Here is a 26,004-nt window from a genome sequence, read left to right on the forward strand (position 1 = left end):
TTCTTCTGAATAGATAGTTGAATAGGCATGTTTTATCCCTGAAAGACTTAATTATGGTGTCAGGTTGGTCTTAAATAGTGCTGATCTGACATTCAATATGGCTAAAATGGCTGCCAGTTTGAAAATCTTGTTATTGTTTTATTTGGTGGTCCCCCTCTGAAAGGTCACTTTATCTTCAGCAGGAAAGTGGACTTGTAAGATGGGTGACTATTTTAGGGGAGGGGGTATCACAATATCTGAATAATAATTGCATATAAAATATGATAAATGTAGCTAGGGGTAAAAAAAACCAAAGGCTTGTTATGCAGTTCATGTAGTAAATCTTATCTTAATGTTCTTTAAATAAAATGATCATAAATATTCATCATTCATAATGAAAAACCACCTTGTCAGTAAAATCATAGTACAAACATTTGGTTGTAACTATCATTGTCCATCCATTCTGTTTTCACTGCAGTAGAAGGTGTAACTAATAATGTTTACTTGAATCAGATTTCTTGGCACTTATCAGCAAACTCTCCCTCTTCTTGTTTAAATTGCTTTCACTTTTCTCAACTGAGAATTGCTGTTAACATTTTGTACTTTTTGCAGCAACTTGTTCCACCATTGCCAATTTGTAATTTACATGGAAAGCTCAGTGTTTACAAAGGAATTCAGCTTGACACACGATCAAATGGTTTTGTCTGGTATGCTTTCCAGTACATTTTGTTATCTAGGAGAGAGAATCCACCAGATGATCATATTAACATAGGGTTTTCCTAAAAGATTATGACAGTGAAAATTGTATCAATCTGACATCCAGTATGATCACTACAGAAGCAGTCTTGAACATGTTGCTATTGCTGTTCCTCTTAAACAGAATGTTGTACCAACATGGGCTTTTCACCAGAAGACCTTTAATGATGCCTAGTTGGTATAAACTATACATTGTGGTGATATGACATCAAGTATGACCATCTCTTGTTATTGCTACTCATCCTGAATGGAAAGTTGTGTTGGCATGGATTTTTTAAAGAATACTCTTTAAGATGTCTAGTTGGTTCCAAATTAAAATGGTGGTAATCTGACCTCAAATATAGGCACCATGGTAGTCATCCTGGATACCTTGTTATTGCTGCTTCTTCTAGCTGGATGGTTATATTAACATGAGTTTTCACCAATAGACTTCTTGTGATATCTTGTGGAGCTTAAGGAAAACAGTGTCAGTCTGAGATCCAATATGGCCACCAGGCTTAATCTCCTAGAAATCTTAATGCTGTACCTCCTAAACAGAAAGTCCTATTGACTTCAATATTGTGGCCAGTTTTAGGATTCTTATTTTACATCCAATATGGCCACAGCAGCAGTCTTGAAAATATTGCTACTTGTGAATGGAAAGATCATATTCACAATGAGTTTTCACAAGAACACTTATAATGACATCAAGTTGATCCTGAATGAAAATGCTGCAAATCTTACAGTATGGCTTGTTTGAAGATGTTGTATTGCTCGTATTACATTATCAGAGATGTTTCTCCTTTGAATACATTCCCCAATCATATTACGTTAGGAATAATAGCCTGCTACCTCACAAATGCAGCATCTACTGGAAGATAACAATCTTTTTCTATTTCAATAGACAAAGGGGGATAACTCTTGCCTATTACCTCCCGTTGGTACTGCCAGGTGATCTTAGTAATTACCTTCACTGCTGTACCGGATAAAATCGTCCAGTTTATCTATGACAATCCAAGCCATTTTTGTGTTCTAATTAACTCATCCAATATTCCTTTTGGATTAATTGTGTAAATTAATCATTCAGCTGCAAGTTGTATACAGTACAGGTCACAAGTATTGTCCGAACACCGACAATCATGGGGGAACACTTAATCCCTCCACTTTCGCAATGCACCTTAGTCGGCATGCAGATGGCATCTCCTCCACTGATAGCCATTATTGACATTTGAATGGCCAATCAGTGAAGACCACCCATGGAAACTGACATGTCATGAGCGATTAACAATCAAATACCATTTCACCAATCAGTCATATAAATGGACAATAGAAATTAATTTGAAAAGTCTTGTACATTTAGAAAATGTACACGTTGACTTGATGAGAGGCTCACTCGTTGAGCTTCTCTTGGACAGTGTAAATTCATCTATCTGTTTAAATATGAAAAGTAATCCTCTGAGTTATGCACGGTTATGTTCCATATAGCAGCAGCTTCTGTTTGAAAACAAAACAACAAAAAAGAAAACACTGAATTTACACTTAAATGCAAACCATGTGTTTATTCCATAGCAGTAATGGCCGTGTTACGAGATTGAATACACATGTACACAACTACCAACTAGTTGAATGCACATTTACTGTATGGGACTGGCTATTTAATTTTATGGGGCTAAATTATTATTTCTGACTGATATTTTCTTTTATTTCATTCATCACAAGGTAAATTTGTTTCAGGTAAAGCAAGGAATGGCATTGTGTCCTTTTTTTTATACCACAAATCAGAACAAGACAATAGTTTTCAAGCATTTCCTGCCCCCCCCCCCCCCCCTTTATAAACTTAAATGGCCTCTCCCATACAAAGACTTGGTTGTTCAGCAGAAATCAAGGCAGTAACCATTGTAAACACTGTTATAAAATGTTAGCACCAGAAGATGTCAATTTCAGCGTGGAAAAGGTGAATTTCTATCACACTGATGACTTGGGGCATTGCTCTTAGTACATTAGCTCAAATTATGGTCCATTCATTAACAACGGAAGTTTTACTGATTGACATTTTAAGTAGTTGATGGATGACGACCATCCACGGGAAGATCGAAACATTATGTGTGATTTACAATCAGCTACTATTTCAAGAATTAAGTGTTCTTAATTTCTATTCAAATATAAAAGAAACAGTCTTGTCTATTCTGTACATTTAGAGAGGGTTGTTGAACTAATTTTGCAATGTGTTTACACTTTATTCAAAGATGTCTGAACAAACTTAAGAGCCGACTTGACTGTATTGATCTTCTCTTGAACAATATTAATTTATCCTACTATTTATGAAAAGTAATTTTCTTCGGTTTAGACAATTAAATTCCAGTTGACAGCCACTTTTATTTTTTAAAAACCCCAACAAAAATGAGCAAATTCTGAATTTATGAATCACACATTGACTCAGTCATGAGACTGAATATACATACTTGTTCAATATTAACCACACATGTACTGCAGGGGACTGGCCATTAATTTATGGTGTTTGATTTTCTTTCCAGTGGGGATATTTCTTTTGTTATTACATTCATTGCAAGGTAAATTTATTTCAGATAAAGAAAGGAGTGGCATGGTGTAATTTTTATAATACAAATCTAAAGTTTAAATCACACCTCTATAATCTTTTGATTGGATGTCAGAAGAAATATCCCAAGTTATTACTGAGAACTTGTCATGGCTGGATCAGGGCCCCTACCCAACCCCAACCCCACTTAAAAAAACAAAAACATACACACACAAACATACATTCACTGGTCACTTGAAATATGACTATCGTTTTATTCTTGCACAAGTTTATTGGGTATTATGCAAACTTTTAGTAAATAGACATGGACTTTTGCTTTGGTGCCCTTTTGAGGAACATTGGTGCCCTTTTGAAATTTTGGACAGCCCCCACACTTGACCTGATCTGACCATGCTTGTGCAAGTGGTAACTGTTGGAACTTGGGCAATATTGTTTCACATCAGTCAGATATGAAGGCAATTTTATTTGATGGCTGTCATTTATTATCATTCTTTTCACTGCAGGTTGCAATAATGAATAATGAATTTCATATATGCAACAAAGTATATTGTGTGAGCTACAGCAGAAATAAGGAAATGAAAGTGTCTGTACATTCCGATAACATAGTATTGAGGTGATTTTTGAACAAAATAAGATTCATTGTGCCAAATTTACTTGAAATAGGTCCATTAACACTTTCTGAAGTTTTTGTTTCGTGTTAAGTAGAGGATTCCATAATTAGCAGTAGAAAACGCTAGACCAGTTTGAGATAAATGTAGAGACCAAACTTAGTATTACTGCTATTGATAGGTCTCTTATTTGTGTAAAGTCATGAGGTCAGATTAGTTAGAGAAAATTATCAAACTTTTGCTGTTAATGACGAAACCATAATTTGAGCTGTAAAATACAACATGCCAAGTTTTAGATGGCTTCGTGTTAGAAACGTGCCTTTCCCATGCTGAAATTGACTGTCTTCTAATGCTGCTCAAGCTAATTCTTTATTAGTGACAGACCATGTAAGTTTCCAAATGGTTATATTATTTCAAATAATTTTGTCTTGTAATGAATTAAAGAATTTAAAAAACGTCCCAGTCGGAACGAACAATATATTAAATGACCAGTCCCATACAGTATAAATGCAGTCAGAATTGAACTAAAATTCGTAGGTGTGTACACTGTAGATGTATATTCATCCTTTTTCTGAGTCATTACTTGTCGAGAATTAAACACGTGGTTCACATTTAATTGTAAATTCAGTCACCTTGACGACATCCTACAGAAACATCAGGTGAGTTATATCTAAACACGATATGATAATCCTTGTTACACTGCTTACCACCTGGCCTTCTCATCAAAAAGGAAAAATCTGACCTACTATAGTCTCAACAATTTGCTCAGTTTGGTATGGAGTTCAGTACACAAGCAAAATAGCTCCTATCCCTCAGGATCGGGCAATGAAAATCTGAACCCAGTTGGCTTCTTTACTTTCGAGGTAATTCTATTCGTACGAGAATCCCCTTGCCTCCTATTCTTGCTCAACACAGCAAAAAGTTTGCCCTCTGGACCAACCTGTCACCATTTGCACATACTTGAGGCACCATTGGTGGAATTGGGACATCCGAACCTGGTTCCCCTCTGCAAGTAAAACAGCCTGAGATTACAGTCTATTCCGATGCAATTAAGAATATTATGGAATCCACCTACTACTATCGTTTCAGTAAGCCAGTGGTGCATGTTCTCCCCAGGAATGCCATCTGCATATCAATATTCTGAAGATTGTGGTCATTGTGAAAGCCTGTCACTGGTGGCAAGAATAATTAAATGGCAAGGGAGTTCTCATTCTGTCCGACAACTCTACAGTGGTGTATCTCAAACGACAAGGAGGAACCAAGTCCTCAGACCCTTGTGTCCTGGTGTGGGATTTTCCAAAGTGAGTTGTCATCACCAAATCCACATACAAATTTGCCGTATCCCAAGATGCCTAATGTACTATCCGAGTCTTTGTCACGGAACAATCGACTAATACAGATGGAATGGTCTCTTCATCCCACATTTTTCACTCAGATATGTACCTGGTGGGACCAACTGTTCATGGACCTGTTTGCAACAAGGTGGAATACCAAACTTCAATCCTTTATACTTCCAGTCATGGTTGCATGGGCAGTCAGTGCTCTGTCGATAAATTGGTATGGCCTGGATGCGTACGCCTACTTTCCAACACCTGTGATTCCAAGTGATACAGAAAACAAGAGAATCACCTTATCCTCATTGCACCACTCAGATAGGAGAAGGCATGGATCAAGGACCTCATCAATCTTGCCATGGAAAAACCTCAAACAACAACAGCAGTTGTTTCATTTCTACCCAGAGCTACTGAACCTGTACATCAGGATCATACTAAAACAGGCCCTCAGAAATAAACAGTTCTCATAACCAGGCATGGAGAGAATCACTTCAGCAAGAAGGCCATCCTGTCTGAAAGCACACAAAGGCACCTGGCACATTTTCATCCAGTGGGACACAAAATGAACAGGTGCCTTTCTAGGCATGTATACCGCAATAGCTAACTTCCTTTGGCTCTTTGAAGAGAGAAAGTTTGCACCAAGTATGATAGAAAGTTACTGCTCCTTGATCACTGACACCTTTCATCACCACAGAAGAGAGGATATCGAACAAAACAAGGACTTATCCAACCTACTCTCCATCTTTGAGTATACACTGCCAAATGTTAGCCCTGTGCCCAAAGCAGAACCTATCTTAGGTCTTTATCTGGCTGAAAAAGACACTTTTTGAACTGCTCTCAAGAGCATCTCTGGTGCATCTTTCTTGCAAGACCTGCTTCCTCATGGTATTAGCAATAGCAGACAGAATTAGCAAGTACGTGCCCTATCAGCAGAACCAAATTACATGCAGTTCCGATAAGACTGGTTAGCCTTAATCATGACGGCATCCTCTTCCATCACCAAAAAGAGGCTGCTTTCCACGGGTTACCAGATTTTTGTCATGAAACCTCTGTCTAGTCTGGAAACATCAGCTCAATATCCAGTTCGGGCTTTGAAGTGATACCATAATAGAAAAACAGGAGGATATATCAGCACAGACAGTCTTGTCCTGGATTCACTCAGCATATGAAGAAATAAACCCTGCTTAATGAACTTTTCATGCAAGCTCACAAGGTTAGAACAGTTGTCACTGGCATAACATTGAACTGGATCTGTTCTCTAGATGACATCATTCAAGCCTTGGGATGGAGATTATAGTCCACATTCTGTTCTCTAGCTTTTATCTCCGAGAGCTGTCATCCGAAGGGCCCAATTTGATCTGGTGGTATCTTCATCTACAGCTGAACAGGTCTGCCTTCCAGGTTGACCAACAGCTTCTTAAGATGATGCTTTATGACTTCTGCTCAGTTTGCGTGTGTGTTTTTTCTATTCCTCCAGTCAGGTTATCTAGAAGCTGTCTCACATACCTTAGGGGACTGGAACTATTAGCTCCCTTTAGCTAAAAGTAGTATCTGGGAGATAATAGTAGTTCTCCTAAGGTATTATGATTTGGTAGTGTTCTTGAAGAACCATATTTTACTAGGAAGAATTGGTTTTCAGGGATTGGTGCCATACCAACAACATTGTACTCTGCGTGCCTCAATCCCTCAACTGGCTGACATTTTTCTCTGGCTCTTTGGGGAGAAACAGTTGGCCCCAATCTCTATCAAATATTGGACACATTTGGTATCATGGCAGACGTGATTTTGGGCAGGATATAGACCTGTCACATCTTTTAGACCATTTTGGTCTTAATCAACCAAAATACCTCACCCTGTTTCTCAATGGAAGCAATCCTGGGTTTTAATATGGCTCACTTCAAATCCATTCAAACCTCTAGCCCACACTTCACTAATGTCACTACCATACAAGTCATGTTACTGGATAGCTTTAGCTTCTGCATGCAGAGCGAGCCACATGCCTTTAATGTTGACCTAGACTCTTAATTTCAGGTAGGTGGGTTCATTGGTTCTGTTCGCACAACCAGGCTTTATATCCCAAAATAGGTTACCATCAATTGGTAACCGTAGAGTTATCACTCACTCATTCACTTCTAATGACAGGTCGAGAACAGCAGCCATGCAAGATCCTGTTTGTGCTCCCAAGCACTACTTGAAACACAGAGAAACAAGTTCTGGCATGCACAGATACCTCTTTCTGTGTGCTCTGGAACACACATTACCCCTCAAGCCCTTGCTTTGTGGCTGAAGTGGGTTGTATGCTTGGTGTACTCTGACATCTCACCAGATTAGAGTCACTTCATGAGGATTACTGCTCAGAAGCTTCAAGCCATCTCTCTGAGCCTTGCATTTGAATAGAGTCACTTCATGAAGATTACTGTGCAGAAGCTTCTTGCCGTCTCTGTGAGCCTTGCATTTGAACAACCTTTCATTCTGAGATATAACTGAAGCTCTTGGCTGGCATGCAGAGTCAGTCTTCTTGAGGCTTAATCTCAGAGATTTAGCATTGTATTGCAGAGGCAAACCTTGAATCTGGTAGGTCCAGTGGTGACAGCACAGATGGCCACCTGACACAACCGGATGAATCAACACAGCCTGTTAGCTTTGCTGGATTCACTGGTGAAATTTTGTAGGTAAGAAGATTTCAGTATTTATTTTCTTAACCGTATTTTAGGGTCACAGGTCAAGTGACCCCAGGTTGTGTTGCTTATGTAATTAGGAGAACAGTTTATTGTTCATATGGTGAATCCAGCTACTCTTCCCTAAAAGGATACCCAAGGTAGAGGTCGGATGCTCAGCATCCCCTCCTATTACTTATTTTCCTAACATAATGCGATTGGGGATGTATTCGAAGGAGAAAGCAAATTTTTAAGTAAGTTATGTTTCTCAGAGAATACTTACATAATCACATTGCTTAAAAACCCTATCAACCACCCCACCATACAAGCATCCTTGTTAGTATCTCACTCAGCTAAAAACTGGCAACATATGGTGGTGGTGCCAAGGGGAGGTAATGGGAAAGAGTTATTGCCCTATGTCTATTCTTTTAGTTAGGCTAGATTCGCGAGGTAGCAGACTGATGTAATGTGATTGGATAAGTATTCTTGGAGAAACATAATTTACTGAAAAATTTGCTGTCAACACTCAGCAATTAAAAAGAAGTCTTGAATTCCACAAAATCTTTTCAGCCAGTAGAACATCAGATCTTTTGTTAAATTCTTTCAAAATGATAGAAACACAAATACAATCTTTAGACTGTTTATATTGATTGAATTTATGGCCCATATCATAATAACAGTATTTCCAGAATATATATTGCAATTCATCGATGCATTTGTGAGGTCAGATTACCTCTATCCCAAACACATCACATATTACATATATTTGATAACTTGTCCAGTCTGAAATAGCACATTAATTTGTTCCATTTCTAATAAATAAGTGGGTTTTTTTCTGACCCTACATTCTAATTTTCATTGCTGTTTGGGATACCTAACCAACATTGCATGCTATAATGGCATATACTGAACCATATTTTAGACCAGGGGTCAGCATCCTGTTTTACATAGCGTGCCAATTTTTCAGGATTAATTACAAAATGAATGAACGTGTGCCACCAGTAAGAGAGTAACACTCAAAATTGAGATTTTTGGATGCCCTTTGCATGCCACACAAAATCTCTTGACATACCACCTTGTGGCACGCATGACATAGGTTGCCAACCCCTGTTCAAGACTGTGCAATCCTCTTTACTATCCTCCCTGGGGCACTGTTTTCTTTTTTAAAATTGTTATTGTTATCTGATGCCTCAAATACATCCTGTGAGAATTTTATACAGTTAGATTTTTATACTATTTGTCATTCTAAGCATCTTTTCATTTACAGTATTGCATTATATCATATGAGAAACTATGAGAAGGCCAAAGAAGTCTTCATAGATGGGCAAGTTAGAGATTGTGAGTACCGTATTTACTCAATTTCTTCCGATTGTTTGATTTCAGGCACAAATTGTTTTGCTAGAATGAGTTTGTCATGCCTTGTACTTTTCAAACATGAAAAGAAAAATTATTTATGCATTGTTGTTTTTTTAACACAAATGCAGTTTTCTTTTGGTTATGGAAGATGTTAAAGTTCTTGGTAACAAGAATGTCCTACAGTCTGAACCTAAACCCTCAGTTATTGTACATTACAATGATGTAGAGTTTTCTACATATTACAATAAATGTACTGGTTTTATAGAAATGTGGCCTTGTATATATTAGATTACTAGTTTTAGTAGAAATGCAACCCTTAACTACAATATTCAGAATTCAGCTGGGAACATAGATTGAAAAAACTGGCAGATAAATGTGATAGCCAGTTTATTCCTATAGTGGGTGCAAAGACTTGTTTACTTTTTTTTGTTTGTATTTTCATATTTTTTTAAAAAAATAATTATTTGCCTGAAAATAAATGTCCAGTTAAACCTACTTTAAGAGTCATTTTTTGTAAGATCACAAACCAAATTATCTTTATAATTGCTGTTGAAATACAAGCCTTGCCATAACCACTAAAAATGTAGTTGGGACACTTAGTCACTATCCCAGCATGGTTTGAAAAAAAAATTAAAGAAACATTGTGATTCAGTTATCATGCTCATCTTTATGTCTCACTGTCCATCTGTTGTTAGTTTAATTTTCTCTTTCATTAAAGATACACACTTGAAGTTATGTTATGTTTGTAGATTGCACAATAACCTTAAAATTCTGATATGACCCTTGGAGTTGGATTCAGACCATGTTTTTAAAAAGGTTTGAAATGATTTGTATTGATTTTGTAGATATAAAGTTGGCCATGTTGAAATGATTTGTATTGGTTTTGTAGATATAAAAGTTGGCCATGTTGAAATGATTTGTATTGGTTTTGTAGATATAAAAGTTGGCCATGTTGAAATGATTTGTATTGGTTTTGTAGATATAAAAGTTGGCCATGTTGAAATGATTTGTATTGGTTTTGTAGATATAAAAGTTGGCCATGTTGAAATGATTTGTATTGGTTTTGTAGGTATAATAGTTGACCATGTCATCGTCTTTGGCAGATATGTGACATATTGAAAGGGAATTGTGGGCACATAACTTTTAGCTATTTAGTAAAGTTTTTATCTGGGAGGGCTGGATTTGTGAGGTAGTAATAGTTCGTTTAAGGTATTATGGCTGGGTAAGTATTATTGAAGAAATAATTTGCTAGAAAAACTTATTGGCAGGATGTATCATTTTTAACTTAATACAATTATTTACTTTGGGTTAAGTTTGAATGGGTTTCAGACTGGACAAGATTTTTATGATCTTTGGGGATAATATGCTTTTGGCTTAGAAAACATGCATGAAAATCATTGTCACTAAATACGAGATGAAAATTTATTTTTGTGTAATGCAATTTATTCTGGATTTCATTTAGTTTTTACACTGAGATTAAGAATGACTAGAAACTGTAAGACCAAATATTTCAGAAGATATTAATGATAATGCATGAAATTATGTTGCCCCCTGTCTGTTTGACTTTTAAAATCGTTTCTGCCAGTATTTGCAAACATTATCTTTTGTAGAGCTATTTTCCTTTGATTCACTATTGGATTAAGTTTTGAGTGTTTCACTTTAAAAGTTTCTTGATTTACAGGTTTGGTATATTGTGTCTTCTGGTAGTATATGTTTTAAGGTGCCCTGTATAATAACCTCAATGTTCACAATTGACAAACTTTGGAAGATTTTGTTACTACACCTCTCCCGTGACAACTTGTAACTGAATTTTATGAACCTGTATAGAATGCAGGGTCAGATATGGATCCCCTGTTTTTGATTTCTTCTAGAAAATACCAAAAAGAACTGTCCCCATTTTGTTGAATATACAGAAAACCACTATCAAAAATTGGTAAATGAAACTATGATATATTGCTTCATTTTATTTCCAAAAATGGCAGTAGTGCCTGGAAATTTGAATCAGCATCATGACATTTACAACTTTTACTTATTTTGTTGAGTTTTCTTTACCATAAAGAATTCTAAGTTCACTGTAAGCAATAATATTCAAATTTTGATCCATACAAGTTTTGTAATGCCAGCCGGTATCGACCGCTTTGGTGGTCTAGTGATTATGAGCATCCGCCTCGGATGCGGGAGGTCGTGGGTATGATCCCTGGCCAAGTCATACCAAAGACTTATAAAAATGGTACTAACAGCTGCTTCACTAGGCACTCAGCTTTAAGAGGTTAGTGTTAGGACTGGTCGGCCTGGTGTCGGGATAATGTGACTGGGTGGGACATGATGTTACATGTCTGTGGCATGATTCCCCAGTGCTAAACATCACTATAAACTGCCACACTGCAGACATTGTAGTGATATGACTTAAAAATTGTTAAAGCTACATTAAAAATTCAAATCACACACACACACACCAGCCAGTGTCAGCACTTTAAGAAATAAATACCAATTAAGTAGCTTCTGTCAAGTGAAATTCATGTTTTAGTTCCATCTTTTAATTCATTTTATGTGTAATCATTATAAATGAAGTATGCTATCTTGTATTTAAGCATGAAAAGTGTCATTCTGCCATAACAGCTTTGTCCATGAGAACCTAATTAATTGCAAACTGTGTTTTTGATCTCCAGTTGGCAAAAGGTTTTTGTTGTATTGTTACAGCTAATTAAAATTAGACCTGTTTTATATTATTATGTTAATCTTTTGTATAAAATCAAGTAATGGGGATGGAATTTAAATAAAATAAAAAGCATGCAAATCCTACTATTTTGGAGCTAACATTCACAGTAGTGTGTCAGATCAACTCATTTCAATTGACCAATCAAATACTTGTTAATATTATTATCTACATAACATGATTAAAGTAACTAACATAATCATTTGTTTATCCTACTAATTCATGGGTGTGATCATTGATAGTAAGGGAAGCAAGTGAATGGAGTACTCAGTGCATGGAAAGCTTTGTTTCACAGATATGGTTCATTTTGGAGACACAGGTTCCAACCTGTGTAGTAAATTTAAATACCAAATTGTCTTTCAAAGGTTTGCTAAAGGATAAGCAGAAATTTCAATGTTACTTGCATTGACATCACAGCATCAATATTTTATTAATAGAATAATTTAAAATATCAACTCAAAATTTTGACATTGAATTCTGTTGTTTCACCATTTAAATGTCCCCATTTAAAAAGAAGGAAATCTTGTCTTTTTTATAAATCTATAATAACGCTTGAATATATCCACATTCACAGGCAAAAGCAGTGACAATACACAATGTCTTTGCAGGTACACAACTGTTGTAATTATAAAACTAGTGTTAAACAATTAAACAATCCCTTACCTTGTCGATGTTGATGGCCAGCCAGGATGGCATCCCATTAATTTTTCAAAGATCCCATGGTAACTTGTGCCATTGTTTTTACTGCTGTCTGTGTTTTTTTTACCTCATTGTTTGCAAGTTATTCAGGGAGAGGTGTACATTAAAAGCATGACACTTGAATTTCACAAGTAGTTGCCAAATTTAGTCCTAAAAAATAATAACTTGTTCTATTATCTGTTGTATTAGAACAGGGATGCACTATGGGTTTCCAGTTTGGTTCTAGCTCCTATTCAACTGAAATCATTATTGATGATGAAATAATTCACTGATGCATTGATATATAAAAAATCAGTGCCATTATAATTTAATGGAGAATCGATACTGAATGATACTTACCTATGAAAACTACTTCTGTTCTTTATTTTCCTGAAAATTATTAGTCATTTACCTATTCAAGTTGACATATAGTGTATTGTGGTGATACATTCTTATATGTGGCACAAGCATCTTGTTTCATTTCTAATCATTATGCATTATTGACTAGTATTTTCATTCATAATTGCTGTCTTTTTCAGAATTTTGTTTCTTCAAACTTAATTACAGTTTGTGTATTATGTTAAGTTTTATATTTCTGATGTTTTTTTTGTAAATTAATACCAGCAACATTGAAGCAAAAATATGTAAACTACAGCATAAGGCAAACAATTTGCAATCACCAAATAACTGTATTATCAGCAGTGGCGGAGGTAATTTCATTAATGTCAAGTTTCATTGATACTTTTGACAGATTGTCATTGGTGATGGTAATGAACCAGTTCAGATGAATACTTTTTATTACTCCGAAAAATGAAGACAATTCTGATTGAGAAAAGTAAACTAGTTTTAATGGTTGAAATGTTTTCTTTCCTAGCTGATGATGGAATTTTCATAGTATGGATTCAGAAATGTGATTCAGAGCTTGGTTGTAAGTATCCTCTGACATGATAGTTTTCAATACCATTTAGATTCAGCTCCCCTTTTCTGTAAGCCTTCTGTATTATTATAATTATGTGAGACATAGCTCAATTCATTTTTGTTTCCCATGCACCCACCCCAACCCCAAGTGTGTAATTTGGGATATAGCAATTACAATGTCCATCTGTCTGTCTGTTAACAAGTTTCATGTGTGTAGCATTACCCCCAAACATTTAAAGATATTTTAACCCAACTTTTTACAATTGTCGAGCATGTTGAAAAGAGGTGCCTTTTATCATTGCATTTTCTGCTTTTATGTTATGATATAAACAAGATGTAGCATTATTAGTTCATAAATTGAGAGTATTAGCATAAATATAATAAAATATTGAGAGTGCTTGACCATAGGGTACTTTCAGTGGGAGTCTTTACACAAGTTGGGAATCTGGTATTGAGAGTGCTGGACCATAGGGTACTTTCAATGGGAGTCTTTACACAAGTTGGGAATCTGGTATTGAGAGTTCTGGACCATAGGGTACTTTCAGTGGGAGTCTTTACACAAGTTGAGGATCTAGGGGATATGTCATCTTCATCTGACATTTTAAAGATTGGGCTACAGAAGAACATTTAACTTGGCAAGTTCATTTGCCAATGATAATGATGCTCAGCTTTCTTGAAAAAAAAAAAAATATAAATTCAATAAAATGTTGGTATATTTATCCCCACACTTCTTGATGAGCCCAGTTTAGCTGGAAGCAAAACATATCAGTCACATTTCTGACAAAGTCTGCAACAACATTGTCATCATCAGCTGTTCAAGGTTTTGGTTGAAGTTTCACATTTTGCATATATTCCCTAACCCTCCTGATAAATCCTTGTTATAGTTGGCATGAACCATGATAAACATAAAACAATTGATTCTGTGACAAGTTCATTCAACCCCTTTACAGTGCAGTAAAGGTCACATTCAGAGAAAATCTGTGCTTAGGTTTTCAATAAGTTGTTTTATTTGCTTTATCTTTCCTAACCCCCTTGGTGGATTTTCTTCCTACTTGGGATAAATCATTATGATGCTAAGACAGTTCATTTGGTGTCATGCAAAACGTTCCATTTGGACCTTGTGGTCAAGGTGACAATCATAAAATATTTATGCTATGGTTTTGGTTTTAAAAAATTCATTTGCTTATATTTTCTATATTCCTTGATGGATTTTTTTCATACTTGCAACGAATCATTATGATGCTTAGGCAAAACTTTTCATGATACATGCCGTCATCTCTTTTGACTTGGGATCAAGATCAAGGTCACAGGCATATAAAATTTGCATTGAGGTTTTGGTAAATTATATTTTTGACTTGCAAATATTTCCAACACTTTGATTATGTTCATACATTGGATGAATGATTACATGAAGCAAAGACTTTTTTTCTGAAAAAAAAGCACACTTTTTCCTTTTGACCATGGGGTCAAAGTCACACATTTTACAAGAATGCATCAGTTGTGACCTTGACGTGCATGCTACATTCGTATGTCCAGCCATTACAATTTCTCCTTAGAAGCTGGGTAGAAATTTATATGACTTTGTGAATAAGTTGTCCTGATAACCTTTTACAAGAGAAATGTCATTCTCGGCTCCAGCCTCTTGGTTCTGTGGTGGTGGTGACCCTTGGGTAACTGTTGGGGTGGCATTGAGTGAGCTGGTGTGGACAAATGGGGGATGGGGTGGGGGTGGAATATGAAGTAAAAAGTCTGTGGGTGGGGTTGTTTAGGCATTGCAGTAGTTATAGTTAGTATTGCTGTTACTGGTTGACTGTGTGTGTGTGTTAGTGATTTGGATTTTTAATGTAGCTTTAACAATTTTTCAGTCGTTGCTATGATGTATGCATTGTGGCAGTTTATGGTATCACGGTACCAATTGTTTTTCCATATACCTCAATGCTAATGTTTTGTGAAATAAATATACTTTCAATCCTACCTCAGCATGCATGTCACACACTGTCATAGAGAACAATGCTAGATTGTCAATTTGACAATGACATAACCAGGTACTCCATTGCATTTATGAGAGATAACTCTACTGGAACCAGACAGGGGTAAGAGTTATCTAGTCACAACAAGTCCTGGGAAGAAGTGATCCTTCATGTGAACAACTTAGAAATGGAAGCAATGTTCATTGCCTTACTGGGATTTGTTGACCCAGCATCATTATGTTATAGTTGGTTCAGACAAGCAGCAGTAGTGTATCTCAGGTGTCAGAGAGGTACACCAGTCTGGAATCTCCTCAGATGGGTAACCTTAGACAAGATAACTCTCCAAGTCCGTTATTTTCAGGGCAAAAAGAATATCCTGGCAGATAGTCTGTCCAGACAGGGTTGTGTGCTCCTCTCAGAATGGTCTTTGCACCAATTAGTAACAGTCACTTTTTCAGCTGTGGGGGAGACTCTTAGTGGACTTGATTGCTATGAGACTGAACAGCAAGCTCTTTCTTTATGTACAGTACCAGATCCGAGGTCATGAATAGTGAATATGTATGGTTGAAAGCAAGATTGTCTTTATGTGTATGTCTATCCACAGTTCTGAATAATCCCATAGATGCTCCACCAAGTCAGGATCTACACTTATCAGCTCATCCTTGTATCCCCTCTCTAGCCCTGTTGATTGTGGTTCAGCAACCTACTCATCCTGATTGTAGACAAGACCTACTGTTGCAGCACACAGGATCTCTTCCTACACAACAACCCGCAGGTTCTCTACTTTCACACTTAACTTTCTCAAGTGATTGATTCACATGGAACAATTTTGGAGCAAGATTGCTAACTAGCAATCTGCTTTCAGGGTTTCATCAGGTATTTTGAGCACCAGAAACCGGTATTTCACCATATGTTCTTTGGTCATTGTCAGTTCAAATGCATAATTTTCTTCCTCTGTCACGTCCTATAAGGATGTACTTATTCTGTACAGAATGAATGAGATGCTCTGCCTCTCTACACTGCTCTTTTGAGTTGATAGTTGGGGCAAAATTGTTAACATTTATTTCAGAGTAGAATCTTTGTGCATATATTGTTGACTCATTAATAATTCATACATTTCATAAATAGAATTCTTATTTAGATTTCATTGAAAAGTTTCTTCAGCTTGTAATTATGTATTTTGTTTCACTTTACATTCTTTTCAGTGACAAAGAGCAAAGAAACCAGTACACAGGTATGTTTCAAATATTAAAATCAGATCTCTAGTTAAGATCCTAATGAATAGGGTTCATTCTTTGTAGCTAAATGGATTTGTAGCTCACCAGCATTAAGTATGAGAGTTTATGCTGTTCTTGTATTTCTCTATCCAACTTCAGGATTATTTTTGTCATAATGCTGAACTAAAAATTAAGGCCAGAGTCAGAATGGTGCATAATAAATTCTGATACAACTTTAAAATGGCACAACATTCAGTGGAGGCTTGATGGGGAGATGAATGGGGGAAAGGAATTTTGGAGAAGCATGAAAACTGTAAACTGAATACTTGTATTGATTTTTCTTTTATATCAGGAAAAAGCAAACGAGAATGCCGGCTTAGAGGCAGAAATGAAGGATAAGCCAAAAGAGGAGAGTTCACCTGCTACTGGTCACAGTGAGAAGAAAGATGCCGCATCAGACCCTTTGGTCAAGCCATTACCTATGCCAATTAAGAAAATGTAATGTATTATTTTTAATTCAATTAGGTGTAAGAGCAAGTGAGCTTACGGTATTGCTCTGCTGGACGTGCATCACCTTTGACTCAATTTCAATCATAGTTTGTAAATAGCAAATTTTTTCAAAATGTTGGTTGAGTTTTATTTCAGGTGACTCCAGTGCATATTAATGAGATGATCTTGCACATGATTGGCTAAGCTATTATCAATTAGGAGACTCTGTTTTATATGAATATAGTTCAGAGTGTGTAAATAGACCTATAATCATCATGGTTTAAGACAGGTTCTGTAATAAGTAAGAGCTATACACAATAATTAGGTGATCTTCCATTACATTTGCTGAACTTGTGACTTCTTTAGAGACTCTATTTTGCATTTGATTTTAGTAAAACTACATACATTGGTTTATACCATTAAGATATTGAATGAGTTGGATGAGCTAAATCTATACAATTATTTTTATGTGTCCTAAATGAATATGGTGCCAGTTTGACATCCATTGTTGAAAATCTTGGCACTAATCATACAGCAAAGGTGGTCATAGCAACATTGGGTCTTTGTAAAAGTCTAAGTATAATGTCTAGTTGATTCAGAGTGAAAATGGTACCAGTCTGATGTCAAATATGGCATTCATCTTGAAAATCCAGTTATCGCTGTGCCATCTAAATTCACCATCATGTTGGCATGGGGTTTTCAGCAGAAGCCATCTTACAGGTGTCTAGTTATCATAAATGAAATGATGCTGACCTATATCCAGTATCAGAAAATCTGATTGGATGATATGTCGACATGGAGCCAGTAGTGTATGAGTCACTTTGAGTGACTCAAGTTTTGTAATTAGTGCTGCTTGATATATTTTGGTATCTTTCTTTCTTCTGTTATAGTGATGTTGGTCTATGTTATTGTGTACATTATGTAAGTTTTATAATAGGTCAGTGTTATCTTTATACTCTCCAACAAAAGTGTCAGATCCCTGAGTACAAAGTTACTGCAGCATCAAGATATCCAATGAGTTACATCTGCACATGTGAATGGGGTCATTTTGTGTTTGATTTGTTGAGCTTGTGAGCACTGTAGATGCCATATTACTGAAAAGATTTATATCAGACTTGGTATCCAAGTCTATGCCCTCAAGATTTCAGATGTGTATTTGATTGGCAGTAATATTCATACATATCAAGTGATCTTGAATCTGTCTGGCTGAGCTTTTTACCACTATAGAGGTCTTATTCCAGACCAGATTTTGATCAGACTTGGTGTGTAACCTTTATCTCATCAAGGTCTTATATAGGTTAGATTATTGTTTATTGCATTTGTGGAATGCCAAAAGTTTTATTTCTGGTAATGTCATATTGAAACCATGTCTAACTCATGGTACAGTGGATGCAGTTACTTCATTTTTTTTAAATTTTTGGATCAGCAAGAGAAGTAAATAATAATGAAAACTATTATCCACTTGCCCACTTGCCCTTAAAATATAAATGATACAATTATAAAATGTATAAAGAGTAACACTTCAAGTTTATAATAATTTGATACTGTAGTGGATTATAAGACCAGTTTCTAAAACATACTATTGAATTATTACAAGTTGCAAGAGAATTTACTAATAATCTAGTGCAACCACTAACCAAAAGTGGATGAACTAAACCAAACTGTCACTGTAAGAAACTTATCAAAGTATCATGTTTAATTAGGTGTTTTGCCTTAATAAGAACATAAGCACACACATTGTGGATTATGGAATGTCCACTGAATACAGCGGATGTGAATAGAGGGGAAAGGGATTGTGTACCCACTAAGACTAGTGGATATCCACTTAGTTTGGTGGATTTCCTCATAGTCTAGTGGAAATTAGCTCAATCTAATGGAAGTCCATCATAAAACTAAAAAAAGAGATTACAAATGAACAACATACTATTTATACTGTAGATGTAGAATCTTGAAAACTGGAACATTGTGGCATGTATGTCATAATTCTTTCCAGAGTTTGTTCTAAAATAATAATTTGGCATCATGTAATAAAATAAAAATAATACATGAGCTATGCTACGAAAAGTTTATTCTGTACCTTTACCCTTAAACTTTGACAATATTGTTTTTAAGAGGGTATGAGAATGTTTTAATGTGTGTAATTGTGTATGTTTTATTAGCTGTTATGCTCTGTCGGTGGAGATTTATATCACGAACAAAGTGATTTCATTGAAAAAAGATTACTTTCTGTTCTCACTTTTTTCTCACTCTTATAACTGTTGAATGAAAATGTCTCAAACTACACACCTTAAAACTAAAAGGATGTTAATTTGTGACAATTATTGGACTGAGAAACACATTTGGTGTTAAGTTCTCATATTGTCATGTAAAACTAGTATCTAACGTTATATGATAAACTAAATATAATCATTTTTTTATCTCCCCAATTAGATACCAACCATTTAACTTAAGTTTAGAATAAAGTGTAATGGCCTTGATTCACACCTAAATTTGTTCTGTTTTGTTTTCTAAACCTCAGAGCAAGTGTATTTGTTTAAGTTATATCCCAACCCTTCCATCTCTCTCTCTCCCAACCTGCAGAGTCCCCCCCCCCCCCACTCAGTAGTGTAATAAGTGAATAGAGCAGAAGTCTTAAATGACTTAAAGTAGGACAGTTCCTGCGGCTACTTGTTAATGTTGTGCTTCAGTGTTTCACCCATCCATTTGGTAATATTAAACTCATGAGCAATCCTAAGTATATTTATAAAGCCACTGGTAATAGAATGCAGCATCATAGTCTGTGTTATATCAGTAGGACTAAACATGTGTCCTGAGAAAGTGTATTGCATGGATGTGTATATATGATTCGCAAGCATTAAACAGCAGCTGGACTACTAGAGGTTCTGTTTTGGATTGTGCTGTGTTTTCTTTTGTGTGGGAACATGTTAAGCAAACAATCTTAGCATTTCTCATTTTTATTTTAAGAAGAGAATGAAACCCAGTAATAGTTCAGCATAATCTGTTTTTCCTGTTTTAAAGCAGAATCTCTCTTTTGCTCTTACTACATTCACCATCATTAAATTGTTTATTTTACGAAGCACCAAAATAGTTTCAGGATTCTTTGCTCGGAAAGGCTTCTTGCATCTCTTGCATGTGTATGAATGGGGTTTTTGTGGCCAAGACTTTGAATATTAAACAGCATTGTGTTCAACTTAAAAAGAGCATTCTGCACTGTGTATTATGATGCAGTGGACATCCACTGTTAGATATTATATTGCTGCAACTTTCTAATTGGGGCAGTAAAACTTCATCCATCCACTACAATCCATGACAACTGCAGTCTGTGGTGGAAACTGTGAAAGGATTACTGTCCATCATGGGAACATGGAATTTGTATAATCCTTGATGTACATTCCTTATTTCTTTTTTTTATAAAAAGAACAAAATTTGGAATTCTTGAAGCATTTTGTTTAGTAGTATTTGACAGTTGCTTGCACTGTCATGCCTGAAATAATTGTTTATATTTTATTTCTTGTATTGTGCATTATTGTATATATTCAGAGCAAATACTCACAAAGTATTTTAAAATGTGCAGTTGTTTTTGTTTTTTTTGTGTTTAAACACTTTCAAATTAATTATTTAGAGCCAATAAACCTATAACCTTGAACAAAATCCTGATAAAATAGTAATCTATCCAGGCTAATGATATGGTGAGAATCAAAACTCACAACCTTCTGGTGGAACATCTTAACCTTGGAATCATAATGGTTGCTGAGTTAAGACTCCAAGAGCCACCACAGGTCCCATGGGTTGGAATCATAATGGTTGCTGAGTTAAGACTCCAAGAGCCACCACAGGTCCCATGGGTTGGAATCATAATGGTTGCTAACTTAAGACTCCAAGAGCCACCACAGGTCCCATGGGTTGGAATCATAATGGTTGCTAACTTAAGACTCCAAGAGCCACCACAGGTCCCATGGGTTGGAATCATAATGGTTGCTAAGTTAAGACTCCAAGAGCCACCACAGGTCCCATGGGTTGGAATCATAATGGTTGCTAAGTTAAGACTCCAAGAGCCACCACAGGTCCCATGTGTTGGAATCATAATGGTTGCTAAGTTAAGACTCCAAGAGCCACCACAGGTCCCATGTGTTGGAATCATAATGGTTGCTAAGTTAAGACTCCAAGAGCCACCACAGGTCCCATGGGTTGGAATCATAATGGTTGCTAAGTTAAGACTCCAAAAGCCACCACAGGTCCCATGTGTTGGAATCATAATGGTTGCTAAGTTAAGACTCCAAGAGCCACCACAGGTCCCATGTGTTGGAATCATAATGGTTGCTAAGTTAAGACTCCAAGAGCCACCACAGGTCCCATGGGTTGGAATCATAATGGTTGCTAAGTTAAGACTCCAAGAGCCACCACAGGTCCCATGGGTTGGAATCATAATGGTTGCTAAGTTAAGACTCCAAGAGCCACCACAGGTCCCATGGGTTGGAATCATAATAGTTGCTAAGTTAAGACTCCAAGAGCCACCACAGGTCCCATGGGTTGGAATCATAATAGTTGCTAAGTTAAGACTCCAAGAGCCACCACAGGTCCCATGTGTTGGAATCATAATGGTTGCTAAGTTAAGACTCCAAGAGCCACCACAGCTCCCATGTGTTGGAATCATAATGGTTGCTAAGTTAAGACTCCAAGAGCCACCACAGGTCCCATGTGTTGGAATCATAATGGTTGCTAAGTTAAGACTCCAAGAGGCTAAGAACATACCAAGAATCCTTGTTGAATGCACAAATTAGCTCCCCTTCTAATGCCTAGTAATGTATATTCTTTAACAGTTTCCAGATTGTAAAAATGAGGGTGGGAAAACTCCAGTGAACCATGTTGGTTGTACACGAAAGTCTTCTATATGCTTTATGTGTGTGTGTGTGCATGCGTGCGTGCGTGCCTTAACAGAGACATTGATTTTGAAAACATCTTAATATGTATCTAATATTTCTCTATGAGTTTGGATTAAACATTTAGATTATTATTAATATAAACATGTTTACCTGAATTTGAATTAAAAGATACACTCTTGATTCTGACCTCAGAATCTTCTAGAATGGAAATTTCCATTACGGGACGAGTATTTTGGAAAATGGTGATTGTGACCTAGGTCAAGTAGAGCATTGTATAATCTTGTTCATCAAAAACTTATTCATTCTTGCCTTAACATCTTGAAGCAGGATCAGTCTTAGTGTTGTGTTCAGTTTTTCATTTGATTGGATTTATTTGTTCTAATTATAATTCACTGGAAATACCAAATGCTCTTCAGTAAGCTAAATTTCTCAGCATGTTTTTTTCCATGTTTTCTAATTTCATGGTGTTTGTGTTTGTAATTATATCATTATATATGTTTTTTTATCTTATTTGTGTTGTCTAATGTTGTAAAGCACTTAGAGCTTCTATAGGTTAGGTGCTATACAAAGTCCTCATTATTATTATTATTATTATTATGTGTTTATAACTTGTGTGTTCATTAGTACTTTCAAGACTGGACTATTGTAACTCAATTCTGTCTGGTTCATCTCAATATCTACTCCAGAAATTTCAAAAAGTTCAAAATACAGCTGCTCAGATCATACTTAGAGTACCACGATCAGAGCACACCTCCCCACTGCTCTGTACCCTACACTGGCTATCCATTCGATCCAGAATCAAACACAAAATTTGTTCTTGTGCTACGTTTCACTGTCTGACTCTAGTTCAACATACCTATCCGACCTCACCTATGTGTACACACCAGCAAGATACTTTAAGCTCCTCTTCTGACAATCGTATACTCATTATTCCCACTATGAAAACAAAGTCATATGGACAGCGCTCTTTTGCATACCAGGGCCCAGCAACGTGGAATGAATTGCCCACTGAACTTAGACACAAAGACACAGTGATCACATTCAAGAGGGCTCTCAGAACTCACTTATTTCAACTGCAAGAACAAACTTAAAGACCTAATAATGTTTCCTACCTGAAATACTCTCAGCATGTTTTTTTTTTTTTTTTTTTAAATGTTTTTCTAATTTCATGGTGTTTGTTTTTGTAATAATATTATTATATGTTCTTTATCTTATAGGTGTTGTCTAATCTTGTAAAGCACTTGGAGCTTTTAAAGATTAGGCGCTATACAAAGTCCTCATTATTATTATTATTATTATGGGACAGGTACCTTTTTCTTGTTTTAATACAAGTTGGGCAAGCACTAATTTTGATACTATAATTACTTTATCTTCCTTTAACTGACCATTCATGCCCTCCTGGCATACTGAAAACTTGAAGCGACTTCCATTTATTCATTCATATCCCATGATACAATAGTAAGTGTTCATTGATAACTGTTGCATGTGGGCGAGTTCTGTTACTGCTTCACTATTGGGCAAAGCGACCAAATTATAAGCTAGTCAAAACACTTAAAACAAAGCAAATTTGGTATGATTAATTAGCAATGTTATAAACGACCTTCTTTCATGGTGGATACTCAACACATATATGACCAGATTGCCCTTAGTTTTTATACCCGGAATCAGTGCAATGAAACTAGTGAAAGGTGCTTTACAGTCACAATTGTCTGTTTACTTTATGAACTTATTAAATGATAGTAATTAATTTTTTATTTTGTAAAAAATTGATTATACAGAAGTTTAACTTTAAAATGCTGCATTGCATTTGAAGTCAAACGATTATGGCTTTACATTAAAGGAGCGGTCTTTGTTTGCATTTAAAATGGCAGGATATATGTTATGGTCTCTTAAATAGAAATAATTGTGAAATGAGTTCATCTTTTCTATTTGGATAAAATGAGTTTACTAAGTGATTTTTGCAAGGAAGGTAATAAGGACGATTTAGAGAAGGAAAATTCACATGAAAGTGGAGCAGTGGAATGTAAAGCTGCCACTAAGTCTGAAGTACTGTTTCTTCAGAGAAACGTGAGCCAGACTCTGCAGCAAAAAAATAAAAATGTCATATGACACAACTTAGAGATGAAGAAATGTTCAGCCACATTAGGTTGATAATTATCCATGACTTGAATTCATCGATTCTGATGTTTTGCAGTTACTGCAGATGATATTCCGAACTGGCACAGTTTGGAAATTCAACCAGTGTAGTTGTCAATGGAACTGATAAAGTCAGGATTTAATTAAGCAAATCACATGACAGTTTCCTGCCTCGTTGTGCACCACATTATTAGCATGACACTCGCCACCGTGTGCAGAAAATTCCTGAAGTGAAAGTTTGCTAATACTCCACTTTTCAGGTGGCCAAGCAGTGTAAGGTGATCACCTTTACAGATCAATGGCATCTCACCTGTGTCTGCATTGGTTTGAGTCTCAGGCTCAGCCACTGTGGGTATGTGAGAAAGGTTGCTAATAGCTTCCCATGGGTCAGTGGTTCTTCCCTGGATTTTTCTGAATTTTTCCTTCCCAGATATCCTGGATGCCATGTAAAGCCTATTGTGTTCTGAAAAATGGTGCTAAACTCTAAAACATAACACCATTTTAAAAATAAATAAGAATGAAGTTATAACAATGAGACCTCTTTTTAACACAGCCTTTCCAATATGGAAAAACATTTGGATATAGAAATACTGTGTGCTCTCAAGGAGGAGAGCCATACTAAGCTTGATGCTGATTATAAGAACAGACTCCGAGCAAGATACTTAGCTCTCTCAATCAAGTCATGAGAGAAGTTAGGGAAGGCCTGAATTCCATTAAATTCCTTTCCATTTTTTTGCATTTGGAATTACTGATTTTACTATATCATAGAAAAAATTAGTTTATATAAGATGCCTTGACAAAAGAAAAAAAAAACAAACACACAAGTACTTTGAAAAATAATCATGTACATTATTTTGTTTTTACAATGGATTAAAATGCATACATCTCATTGAATTTCGGCAAGAAATTGGCATTTTGTGACAAATGAAATATAGGTGAGACAAGTAAATTTTTATGAAATCACTTGTCCTGGACAAGTGGTTGAAAAAGAAATTTGATTTTCTCTGTTCATACAGTTATGTATATTTAATTTAATTGTTTGTCTGTTTTTTTTTTTTTATTCCTTTACATGGTATTGTAATGTAACATTGTTTACTGGATTTGACACTGTCCAGAATTGATATTTTTATATTTATTTTTTGAAGTCACACCCTTTGATGTAAATAAGTGGATAAAACTTGGTTGCAGGCCATAGGTTGCACATGCTTGGTCTAGGGGTTGAAGTTGGTTTGTGCATGAAGCAGGCTCAAACAATGGAGCCATTCCATTCTTCAGTTTAGATAGCATCTTTTCACTTTGATGAGCTCTAAATGAGTTGTTGACATTGCTTGCTAACTGTAGTGTATCAGGGGAAGTTGGTCACCTGTTTGATTCACATTTGGAATGAGGACTTACTCTAAACCCATGGGGTTCTATGTTGAACGTTCACACTCTTGTACCAACGTGTTATTGGCATGGTAGTCAGAAAGTAATGGATAGTGCAATTTTATGGACAGTGTTTTAAGAAACATACACATGTATTTTAATAACCAATTAGGTTAGTGTTGCTAGCTGTGATTAGGTCAGTGTTGCTAGCTGTGATTAGGTTAGTGTTGCTAGCTGTGTCCGTGCCCTGTGATGCTGCATGTTAGTTATTGATCTTGACAAATATTTGATTTATGCAGACTGTAGTATTGTATTAATCATTAAAATGGATAACATTTGTTGTTAGTAGAGCTTTGTTCTTTTCTTTTCTTTGTATGAGGTATTTGCATTGGCTAATCCATGAAAT

General features: G+C 36.0%; 1 protein-coding gene across 1 annotated transcript in view; it reads left to right on the plus strand.

Moving 5' to 3' along the window:
- The window catches only part of LOC149797435 (protein SGT1 homolog), a 72,737-nt gene that overhangs the window by 16,045 nt on the left and 30,688 nt on the right, over positions 1-26,004 (plus strand). Inside the window, exons 5-8 of the mRNA XM_089962232.1 lie at positions 9,138-9,208; positions 13,495-13,548; positions 16,714-16,742; positions 17,078-17,223. Of these exons, the coding sequence (XP_089818358.1) occupies positions 9,138-9,208; positions 13,495-13,548; positions 16,714-16,742; positions 17,078-17,223 (300 nt within the window). The remainder of the gene's footprint in view (positions 1-9,137; positions 9,209-13,494; positions 13,549-16,713; positions 16,743-17,077; positions 17,224-26,004) is intronic.

The sequence above is a fragment of the Sinohyriopsis cumingii genome, chromosome 6 (genome assembly GCF_028554795.1).
Source record: "Sinohyriopsis cumingii isolate HCF-2022 chromosome 6, ASM2855479v2, whole genome shotgun sequence".
Lineage (NCBI taxonomy): Eukaryota > Metazoa > Mollusca > Bivalvia > Unionida > Unionidae > Sinohyriopsis > Sinohyriopsis cumingii.